Source organism: Andrographis paniculata, unplaced genomic scaffold (genome assembly GCF_009805555.1).
Source record: "Andrographis paniculata isolate CXL003 unplaced genomic scaffold, ASM980555v1 Contig37END, whole genome shotgun sequence".
Lineage (NCBI taxonomy): Eukaryota > Viridiplantae > Streptophyta > Magnoliopsida > Lamiales > Acanthaceae > Andrographis > Andrographis paniculata.
In genome coordinates this window covers 2209891-2222528 of record NW_026137570.1, presented here as the reverse complement: position 1 = coordinate 2222528, position 12638 = coordinate 2209891, and the positions used below count along the sequence as shown (strand labels likewise).

The following is a 12638-nucleotide window of genomic DNA, read 5'->3' as shown; positions in this document are numbered from 1 at the left end:
TAACAAACAAACTTGTTCAATTTTCCTTTTTTATTCCTTGTCTCTTAGATATATCTATTTGTTTATTGGATTGAAATTAAGAATAGTAAAATTTTGAATTAAAATAATTATTTAATAATACCAATAAATATTGTTATAATATTTTACACAAAAAAATTAATTTTCGGTGTGAAATAAAAAAATAGTCCGTTGATTTTATTGGTGAAAAAAGGTGAATAGTAGAATTCAGGTCAGAATCTTAGGAAAAAAACAAAATTCAATTCACATTATATTTTAGATTTTTGTTAATGTTAGTTTTTATGTGAAATAGTTATTTAATGTCATATTTTATACTCTTTTTGTCACACCTAAGTTGTTCTATTTCCTGTAAATTTGAAAATCTAAGTACGTAAAGTTATAATTAGTAAATAATTAAAAAATATATTAGAAAAAAAAATTATTATTATTATATAATACAAATACTTATATATTAATATGAAAATAACTAATTAATTTAATTAATATAAATAAATAAATTATAAAATTTAAAATATAATTAAAATGTATAATTATTTTTCAAAAAATTGAAAGAGGCAAATTACATGAGACAGGCTATGTGAACAAATTATATGGGGCGAAAAGAATATTAAAGTTTGGTATATGTATACTGATGATACTACATAGTAAAAACAATCGAGAAAAAACTAAATATATAGAACATAGCAATAATTTTCTTTTATCGGATGCACTCGCCAACAAATTTCTCCAAATTTTTACGAATTTTGTTTTCATCTCGTCACATTGTTTGTATAAAATTTGTATAACATTTTGTATTGATCTCGCCGAAAAAGTATCCCGAATAAAGTTAGGTGAGGTTTTACTTATAATCTTATAATTAATATAATTATAGGATATCTTTAACACAAATTTTCGAACTTCTCTACAAAATTAGTTGTAAAATAATTGTAAACTTTTTCTTGAAAATTGAGATTAATAAATCGAAGATGCTAAAGTGTAAAGCTATTCATGGAAAGTAATTTGCAGAATAATGCGTCGTGATCCTTCTTGTCACTTGCTATGATTTTTTATTTTTTATTTTTTATTTTTTTAAAAAAAACAATAACAAAAAGTGGAAAATATCATCTCATCTAAGTACAAAACCCTAAACCCCAAACCTAAAACTAATTTATAAAAAGAAAAGAAAGAAATATTGAGGCGACTAGTGTTGGGGGCGTCGTCGTCTCTTGTTGTTTAAGGTTGACATTGATCTTTTGCGCTGAATAATTTATTCGGTTGTACTACAGATAAAATTTCTGATTAGCGAATCAAATTATTTCCCTCGCTGAATGCGTTAGCGAAGAAAGTTGTGAAAAAATAAAAATCATCCTTACGCACGTTCTCATTAATTTGAATTCGAGGAAATATTTCTTGGCAAATGTTTGCGAGGGAATAGTCTTTCGCAAATTTTATTATAAATATATGTCGGAGGGAATAAATTCTTTAGCATAATTCGTTTTTCATTGATTGAAATTTGTGAGGGAATGAAAAAATTTATCGCAAATCATTTTACATATTTTCCACCAATAATTTGTCTCATAATTAAACTCTTTCAAAATTTAAACTAAAATTGAATATCTTTTAAATTAATTAATTAATTAATTAAAATTTTATTTAAAAACTAAAATCAAGCATAATATCTAATAAAGTAAATGCAATTTTGAGATATATAAAAGTCAATTCAATCTCACAGTGAACATTAATAAACATTGTCGAGCACTCTTGAACAAAGCTAAGCTCGTGCTTGTTCGTGAATATAACACAATGAAATATATGTTCATATTTGACTTGTTTAAGTTAGAAAATGAACTTTTATTGATCTTGAATTAATCAAAGATTTTGTGTACAATGGTATTGTTCGTCCGAACTTTGTGATGGTGGAATCCTATAAAATAATATTTTTATATGATATAAATAGATGTTGACGTGATATTTTGAATAAAAATTTATTATTATATTTTGAAATATATACAATAAAAATATATGTTTAATTTGATAGTTTGTATAAACATCACTAAACTATCCACAAACCTTGTTTTTTAGTGTTTTTTTACGTGAGATATAGATAATTGTGGCGATATAAAAATCATATTTCGTATTGAATTATTATTTTTTATTTTTGTAAAAAATTAAATATTTATACTATGTGAATACGTGTATAGATACATATACATATATTTTTATTTTTTTTAGTAATATTAATTGATAATCATGTCAATAAAAAAAATATTGAGTAAACAAACTCAGAGTCTTGTATACGCCACACATTTGATCCCACTAATAAAATTTATATATGTGTACTAATTGTGTTACAAAATAATTGCAATTTTTGATTTATTCAATCAACTTGTGGAATAATTTCATCCCATGTCAGCAATCATCATTCATAAAATGATGATTGTAACATTTCAAGGATGTATTCGCTTTTTGACAAAGTATATTCTTTTTTTGTCCCTTCACTTGGTGAAAAAAAAATACAATTTTGATACCGTAAATAATAGAAATAATTTTGTATTTCACTCATCATTGCTCTGATGATCGTATATGTGTAACATAACACCCACGCATACATCCTAGAATTTATATTTATTTTTATTTTTAAGTATGTGTGAGTGTCACGAGTAAATTTATGATTGTTAGAGCCATAACGAGTGACATGCTAAGTTATTTCTAGCAAAATATACGTGAGACTAACTTCATAGTTAATATTACTTATATAACTAAAATTATAGTTTTTCTTAATTTTTATCGATCCTACACTGAATAGTTTTACTTTTTTTTTTTTTTTCTCTCTAACGTCACAACGACCTTACCATCTCAATCACTATTTATCATTGCCACATTCTCATTTCTCATTGCTTAGAGGATCGAGTGGCTAGAGGAGCACATTCGAAAGTTTCAAGGAAAATAATTAAGATCGACTTTCAAAATATGAAAAATATGTGACGATGTTAGCGATGTGTGGAAGCTTTTCCTACACAAGTCAATAGTGAAAGGAACTTGACCAGCCTAAACATCAATGATGACTATGTGTATTTTAGAGGTGATTTCTTCGAATTTATATATATTTAAGCAACCAAGAAGTATAATTGTAGATGATTTGTATTAACATCTGAATCCTTAGGAATTGTAGTTGCTATCACTATTTTTTTTTCATCATCTAGCAAACATATGAGATTGGAAAAAAAAAATAAAACTAGTTTCTTTTATATGATTTCTTAATAATTATATTACTATATATATATATATATTAGTTCATCCTACTTCATATATATAGTAGAGAATGCCTTTGAAAGACCATAAAGATGACAAAGTTGATTCATGAAACCAAAAAAATCTGAAAAAAAAAAGTGTAGACAACTCCAAATTATTGAATTCCTTAAAATTGCTTGCGTTGTTGTTGTTGTTGTTGTTGTTATTATTATTATTATTATTATTATTATTATTATTATTATTATTATTATTATTATTATTATTATGTGTAGTTACAGTTCATTTTCTTTTTTTTTTCTTTTCGTTTTTTAAAAATCGACCATCATATTCAATATTCAATTTTCGTTCAAAATATCACAGGTAACCCTTTCTACACCTAGCAATGACAAAACTGTGAAAAACAAGAAATAAAAGACTTTTTCCTTTTGTCCATGATTGATTGAAAATTTATCCAATAGTTTTCTCATTATCTTCCATGTACCTTAATTTTGCTATCATGTTGTTGTCACTTGTCTTAATCATATGACATTACATAAGTTATTAGTACTAAAATGGAAAACAATTGAACTTATTTAACTTAATGAAGATGGAATAAAAAAATAAAAAAAAAAAATTCAAAACAATTGCGATAATTGAATATACATACGAAACAAAAACATTAAATTGTATCCTATTGAACTTCGGATCATAAATCATTCAACTTAACATTGGGTAAAATTAATGCAAAAGTTCATTTGAAGTAAAATCGCATCACCTCCAAAAAGGTGTTTCCAATCGACAAAAATATATCCGAATCAAAGAGCTGAAAACAATATATTTGAAAGAGTCTCAAAACTTATTCAGAACTTAAGAATAATATTGCATCATGCATTGCTGCAACAAACTTGTTATCAATCAAAGTCCATTCATTTGATTCGATTCGATTTGATTTCTGTTCATCACAAAACCCTGTCCTGAAGATCGGCAAGTAGATTGTTCGCGAGGGAGCTCAACCGTTTTCCAGTTTCTCCAGCCATGTTCTTGAGCGACGACAAGTCATGTTGAGCCTGACCAAGATAAATAGTCGAAACAATTTTAAGTGTTGATAGACATAGCTACATAGATCGGATTCAATGAAATTAAGACAAAAAATCACCAATACAAACACACACACACACACATGACTCACAAGTATCCGAGGAATGAATAGAGTTCTTTTTTTATATATATAGGAAAAATTATTTCTTAGTCTATGCTTATAGTTTCTCAGTGTGATTTAGGTCAATGATTTACAAAAAAAAAAATTTTAAAAAAAAACACAACAAAATTTACAATTTTTTTTATTTATTGTTATATAGACTTTTTAAGAATTTTTAACATTATTTATTAACCATAATTTTTTCTAAAAAAAATATCATACTCCCTCCATCCCATAACAAAGTATCTATTTCCTTTTTTAGTAACTGTATTATCTACCTAACATTACAAATACCCTTACAATTTACAATATATTACACAAATATCATTACCTTTACATCACACATACTAACAAGATTATTTTAGTTATTTCTACTTTATTTCTACTATATCCCAATATAATACTAATATTTCTAAAATTACGTGCAAAAAATAAATAAATACTTCTTTTTGGGACGGAGGGAATATTAAATACTCAACTTTGTACTATTTCTATAGTATTTGAAAACTTCTATGTGAATGGATCCAAGAGTCCTAAAACAAAAAAAAAAAATAATAATAATAATAAATAATCACAAAATACTTTTTAGTAAAATAGACTATCAAAAAACAACTAATGAAATATATAAAGACAAAAGTAATAGTTAGTTAGCCGTACAATTTTTCCTATTTGTTACCTGGTACGACAAACGATTCATTAGATCATTTGGAGTGAATTCGGAGTATTTGGATGAATTATTGCCAAAAAAATCAGCACTAGAAATTGCTGAAGAGCCCTGCAACAGATGAACAACAAATTCTTTGTTCAATTTAATTAATTAGGAGCAAAATGATTTTAAAAAATTATTATTCTGGAAAATAATCAAGATTCATTCATGTATATCGAAAAATTAGATAGAATAAATGAAGTAAAAAATGTGTACCGAAAACTTCTGTAAAGAAGCTGATACTTCGGGATCCATGGCCTTGTTTTGAACACCGAAATATTGAGCTGATGAAATCGATTTTGCATTGGAGAACTTCTTTCTGGCTTCATCGGTTTCATCCACCTGTTTACATACGACGTAAATGAAGTATATTTAAGGTTAATATGTATATATGATACTCATGTTTTGACATAAATGCATAAAATACCATATTCGTATTTTTTTTATTTTAAAAAAAAGTTCATATAATCTCGATTCTTCCAGGATTTTGTGCACAAAAATAGGGGCGCCGATGAATAGAATGTATTGCATAACTTAAGGTTAAAAAAAAATGTACGTACATACCATGCACGAGTTTAATTTCAAATACCAAAAAAAATATGGAGAAATTACAAATACATATGTCTAATTATCACTCTTATTTCACTTTTGCTATTTCAATATATTGACTGCTGCCATTGAATGACAAACGGCACAATATTGGATAATATTTATAAAATATGTCAGGGATATTTTTAGTGAAATTGTGACATGTCTAGGATATATTTTGCTATGGTATAACATGTACAAGAAATATTTTGCTAAGGTATCCATGAAATACAAGTGAGAGTGGGAGATGCAAGTGGAATAGAAATTCACGTGCGGTAAATGTACTAAAATAACAAAATTGTGATACGTGCAAGTATATTTTGCTAATGTTACAATTAAATGACAAGAGTGATATTGAGTATACATGCAATATATTTTTTGCAATTTTTCCAAATCTCTTGCATAACTTTAAAATCTATTTAATTGAGTATACATGCAATATATTTTTGCAATTTTCACAAATGTCTTGCATAACTTAAAGTCTATTTAGATAGATATTTTTGAAAATAGTAAAAAAAAAAAACAAAAACAAAAAAAATATATTTTTTGATATAATAATTTGTAAAAAAACTAATTATTTGATGTAATTTTTTAAATCAGTACTATTAATTAATAGTGTCAAAACTGTAAATATATATATATATATATGTAAACAGAACCGTACTTTCATAAAAAAAAACATATATGCACTATTTCGACTAACACAACAACAAATTAACTAATAGATTCAATACACATAATAATTTTATGAATTTAAATTAAATTACAAGTGATTCATATATATGTGATCTACCCTTTTGTGTTTTCGATCTTATATTAAAAATGAGTTTTTCTTACGAGACCAAACATGTTTTTAACTTCGCAAAATATAATACGTAAAACATCATAAACTACTAGCATATGATACGAATAAAATTTGTTTCGTAAAAATTTAAATAATTGTAAATTTTCGATCTTCCATTACCTGAAATTTTGGTAGACTTGAAATCTTTCTGAGGAAACCGGCGTCATGCACGTCGTCGTCGTCTATATTAGAAGAATTAGATGACTTGGGAGGAGATACATGTCGAATAGCAACATTATTGCTATATTGATTCACATCATTAGGTTGTGTATAATCCTTATACTCAAATCGAGAAGTAAATACATAACCGGCATCGGGATTGCTCTCTTTCGTTGAATTTCTTGAAGAAATTTCGAAGTGCAACTCTTCTGGCTTTTGCTCGTAAAGGCTATCGTTATTCTGCAACTCATCATGAAAACAAGTCATTAATAGTACTAACTTAGAAGGATATTTCAAGGATTAATCAAAAAATTACCTAAGCTAAAACTTGTGTTCTCTTAAAATAATAATAAAAATTAACCATAATAAAGGTAAAATATTTTTCTAGTACTGTACTTGATCCCTTCCGTCAAAAATTGGTCTTTAAACGGTAAAAAAATTAGCAGAAATAGTCTTCAGTCACCAAAATCATCTCGTTGTCACTGAATAGGTTGGCCGATGCTGATTTGGGGTTGATGTGGTTGATCTGTCAGCACCACAACAGTGCCAAGTATATTTTTTTTATTATTTTTTTTAAAAAAAATTATGTAAAAAATTAAAAATTCACTTGTCGGCGCCAAATCAGCACCAACGAGTCTACTCAGCAACATCATGGCGATTCCGATGACAGAAGATCATTTTTACCAAATTTTTACGGGTGGGGGCCAAAAGTATATAAACTTCAATTATTGTGCTAAAATGATAAGTGGTAAGAACTAAAAAAGAAATTATCATGATAATAATAATAATAATAATAATAATAATAATAATAATAATAATATATCAACTTTTGAAACTAAACATACAAAACAAGAATTTGCTAGAATATCCAAACAAAGATGTAGAAATTAATTACACTTATCTTGGGAGGTAAATTGCATTCCTTTAAAAGTACTTTTCTAACTTCATGAATTTTAAAAATAATATTTTATAAATTTTCATTTTACTTTTTAGCTACATTACTTTTACATTAAAATAATATATATATTTTTTATTTTTATAGTCGGACAATATTGTATAAAGAGCCCGGACAGAGGGACTAAATTTGTAATACTATAGCACGCGCCAATTTTTTAATCTTTTATTCAATTTGAAATCATGATAAAAAATTAGATAAGATCGAAACAATACACGTACAAGGTTTTTATTCAATTTGAAATTCACATGGAAGAAAACTAGCCTTAGTTTGAATATGAACACCAAGAAATTTTGTGTTCGTTTAAAAGATTTCTCCAGATTTTTCTAGTCGATCATTTTTTTTTCCCAAAAAAACATAAAATTAAATAATTATTTTTTTTATTTTTATATTAAATTAAAAGTTAATTTTATATTCAAAACATTACATCAACACCTATTTATATTACATTGTACCACTATTCTAATTCAAAATTTTTAGTATTCAAATTTCAATTCAAAATCAAAATCCCCCAATAAACAAATCACATCATATCAAAGTAAATTTTGAATTTCACCTTGCTAGTAAGCCTTCGCGCGCCAAGCCCGCTTGTAGTCTTACCGATTTTCTTGGCGACAAGAGGCTTCTTAATGGCCTTGGAAACTGTCGGGCGGGCTCTTGGCGCAACCGACACTTGTACTCTAGTCACCTCCGCGGAGGATTCACTAAAAGTTGGGGAATTGGGCAAAGAACCCTCTTCTTGATGATTGCTTTCATCGATTTTCTTGAATCCATTTGAAGCTCCCGCGACACCCGGTGATGAAGGATGTCCGGAAGCTTCTTCAGCATTGCTTTTAGCGACTTCTTTGGACAGAATTTGCCGGTAGAGGTCAGCAGCTCTTGATGTGTATTTGGACTCGATCTTTCCTCCATCACTCCATCCGTGTTGCTTGAAAAAATATTGCGCGCGATTGTTTCCTCCGTGTACCATAATTTTCAGTTGCTCGGGTGTCCATGAATCTAAAAGTATTGACCTGAAAATAGTGTTACCATTCGATAGAATTAGGACCTTTAGTGAAGTTTGATTCGAATAAACTTGTTAGCCCTTTCTTCCACTCGTTCTGTATTTTTGAATTTGTGCTCGCATTATCGGAGTTCTTGTTTATAAATATTACTAGTGAAATCAAAGAGAATCGTTTCAATCAGTAGATTGTTTCGAAAAAAAATAAATTATAAATGAAGTGTTATCAACGGTTTATTTGAAAAGAAAAATCAACTTACATATTAAATTTTTAGGTTGTTTTTATAATACTGAATATTCAACAGTTAGTACTGTACTGATAGCAGACAAACAACACATAAGTCAGCAATACATAGTTTATATTAATATATTATAAGTATAACAAATGGGTTAAAATATATGACAATAATTCATACAATGCATACATACTTATTATGATCTCATGTATATTTTCAACTAACATAGCATATTAGTTGAGTATGCAAGCACCCTAACCGTCCGAAATTTTTATGATGAAAAAAATTATTAACAAAATTGTACAAAACAATAATCAAAAGATTTTGGGGACCTCTTTTATTTAAAAAAGGGTATGTAACAAATCCTATACATGTTTTTTCACATAAAATATGCAAAGTATCATTCAAAATATCAAATTAAACACTAGTTTCAATTTAAACTTAAACCAAAATAAAAAATTTCAAGTAAATAGAGCAATAAACACCAATCAAGCACACCCTTAGCAATAAAAATAAGTATTTGATTTAATATATTTTTTTCCTATGCATGAGAACTAATTAATTACGATTTACCTGACAAAACTGACATGGACGCCAAGGCTCCGATGAACGGCGGAGCAATCAATACACAAGAAAATTCCATATGTTATCGACGCCCATGTCGGATTCTTCGAATAGCAATCAAAACACATCTGAAATATATATATAAGAATAATGGATTAAGAACAAATTAATATTTTTTTTTTTTTCAAAGTATAAATTAAAAATAAATAAATAAAAATTTTAAGCAGGTCGATGGATCATTGAATCATTTGTAATCAAACAGATTCGGATCAAAAAGTCGAAAATGCATTGCTTTAATTTGTAAAAAAAGATCGATCACCTTGTTTTCGGGCTTGGCTTTGAGTTTTCGAAAAACTGCATTTTTGTCTTTGTAATTGTAATTGTCCGAAGCCATGGATGCACTGCTCCGAAGCTTTAGTGCTAATGTAATAACAAATTTGATGATTCAGTATTTGTGTTTTCATAGGCTTTCAAAGATGTGTTATTTTCTTTTCTTTTCTTTTCTTTTCTGTTTTTTTCTGATCTTTTAGAGAGAGAGAGAGAGAGAGAGAGAAAATGAATCTGAAGCGCTAATAAAAGGTTAACTAAAAATTTTGGTGTTTTTATGTTGTTATCTAGATCTGGTTTGTAAGTATATATCTACTTGTTTGTTCAGAATTTATATATCTATTAGTCTTTTATATATAAATAAAAAGAATATTAACATTTTATATGTGATAAATAGTGTGTAAGAATATATAGACTAAAATGCCATAAAAAAATACTCCCTCCGTCCCAGATACCGTGTCTGCTACACCGTAGACATGGTATTTTAGGAGAGCTGTAATTAGTAGATAATTAAAAATATATTAGTGAAAATAATTATTCTATAATATAAATAATTATAAATTAAGATTAAGATAACTGATTAGTTTAATTAAAATTTTAAAAAAAATAAAATTTAAAAATTTAAAATGAGATTAAAGTGTGTAATCATTTAAAAAAAAGAAAAGGAAAGTGACATGGTACGTGAGACGGAAACGGCAACTTGCTATTTGGGACAGAGGGAGTAATAGATAGTGGGTGGTATTGTAGAATGGTATTATATTTACTAAATTATAAATTGATATATTGTTTGTAGACAAATCAAAATAATATAATGATTATATTGATGGCAACATAGATAATATATACTCTCTCTCTCTTCCGGCAAGGATGACTTTTTTTTTTTTTTTTTTTTTGGGACAAAGTATTTTAGATAGAGTAAATTATTAAGTTATTAACAATATTTTATTATTATTATACGAGTAGTATTATTCGTATTTTAAATATTTTTATAACTATATTTCAATAAAATATATGCAATATGATATCATTCTGTAGATAATTAAATTTTATATAATACAAATAAATAAAAAATATATATATTTATTTATAATTAACTTAAAATACTTTTATAAAAAATGAGAAATTTTAAATAAAGCGATTTTGCATGAGCTTGTAAGAATTAAAAATTTAATTAATTTGATTTATATTTGTTAAATATGTTGGGTCATCTTTTATGAAACAAGACAAAAAAAAAAAAAAGGGTCATGTGTGCTCTGACATATCAGGCGACTGTCATGTGCATATATCTGGCACGAAAGAACCAATTGTGCAAAAAAATTCACTTACATAATGATTTCTATACAACTTTCAACGATACTAAAATGAGAGAGTCGATTATGGAGTTAAAAATAATATTTTTTCCTAAGGTTGCATGTTTTAATTTAAAAATATTGTATTTGATAATTATTTTTTTATGTAGACAACAACATTATGTACAAAATTTTCATCAAATATTCAAAATATGTCCACATAAATCAAAATGTAATTTTGAGAAAATTAACTCAATACACTATTGGAAAATGGTTGCAGAAACCAAGCAAAAAGAGACCAACTCTTCCAAGTCGAATAGCAACAAATAAGGAAACCACAAGGAGTTTGCACTCTTGGAAAACATGCTATTGTTCAGTAGTTGTAATGCTTATGTGTAAATGAAACTTATCTAAGGCCGACCAAATTTAAACAGGAAAATAAAAACAACACAGAAGATTTAATGACCAATTCGGTATAACAACCTACATCTAAGATATTTCAATTATGAAACATCCAATAAACTTATCACCAGGTGCAAAATGGACTTTACGACTCAACAAACATTGATCATCAACTATCTTTTTCTACAGTCTTCTTTGAATTAGCGACCAAAACACAATTAAAATACTAACAAACTACTTGTCTAGATGAGAGTAAGTATGTTCATGTATTGATCTGTCTCTCCAGTTGGAAAAACAAATTCTCCTCCTTCAGATGAGCTTCATTTCGTTATGAATGCTCAAAATCTTCTTTAGCATAAAGAGTATGAAAAACAAAACATGGAGAAAAAACAAACATGGTCTGTCACTACAAATAAAGTTTTCTTTCTCGTTGAACTCTGGTCACACAAACCGGACAAACTTTCTGGTCACCCATTTTGAAATTATTTTAAGAAACACGTTTAATTTTAAAGTTATCTCAAGTGGGCTCCTAAAAATGAATGGTCTAATCAATTTATTGAAACTCTACTTATCACTATTCAACTTTTGGAAGTATCACAATAAAATATATAAATAGAGTTCAACATTAGTATGTATATTTCCATTTTAGTGTCGACTTCGAGTTCCAACGCCTAACATATGTCCAAAAAAAAAAGGTAACATTATAATATACATGAATAGCATTTAAACCCCGACGCCTATAGGTTTTGTTTGTCATATATTGTTCGCTTAGTATGACTTATTTTTATCGGACCTAATTTGCAGACTATTAGATTTTTATCCCGTGCACACCCATATGATAGGAGCTGCATGTTTCCGCGTTAATAATAATGTACTATAAGATATGTTTTTTGCATTTCAAATGTCGTTTTCGCACTATACTAACATTATGCATCTCAAAATCATCTTTAACAAAAAAAAAATCAAAATGAGATTTATTTATATTTATATATCCCCTCAATAAAATACTATATTTATTATATACATTTAAAATTTACTTGTTTATAAGATTGTTTTTATTAATCACACATATATACTTATTTTTTATATCTATATTATATAAAAAAATTTACAAAATGTTATTTTATTGAGTTATAGTTAAG

General features: G+C 27.0%; 1 protein-coding gene across 1 annotated transcript; it reads right to left on the bottom strand.

The window, feature by feature from the left end:
* Positions 1–4187: 4187 nt before the first annotated feature.
* Positions 4188–9872, bottom strand: LOC127250605 (ADP-ribosylation factor GTPase-activating protein AGD10-like). The gene is made up of 7 exons (XM_051273968.1): positions 9798–9872; positions 9488–9606; positions 8235–8691; positions 6685–6963; positions 5349–5474; positions 5103–5201; positions 4188–4295 (listed from the first exon to the last, which is right to left on the bottom strand). The coding sequence occupies exons 1-7, from the start codon at positions 9870–9872 to the stop codon at positions 4188–4190; spliced, it is 1263 nt and encodes a 420-aa protein (XP_051129925.1).
* Between the last annotated feature and the right edge of the window lie 2766 nt (positions 9873–12638).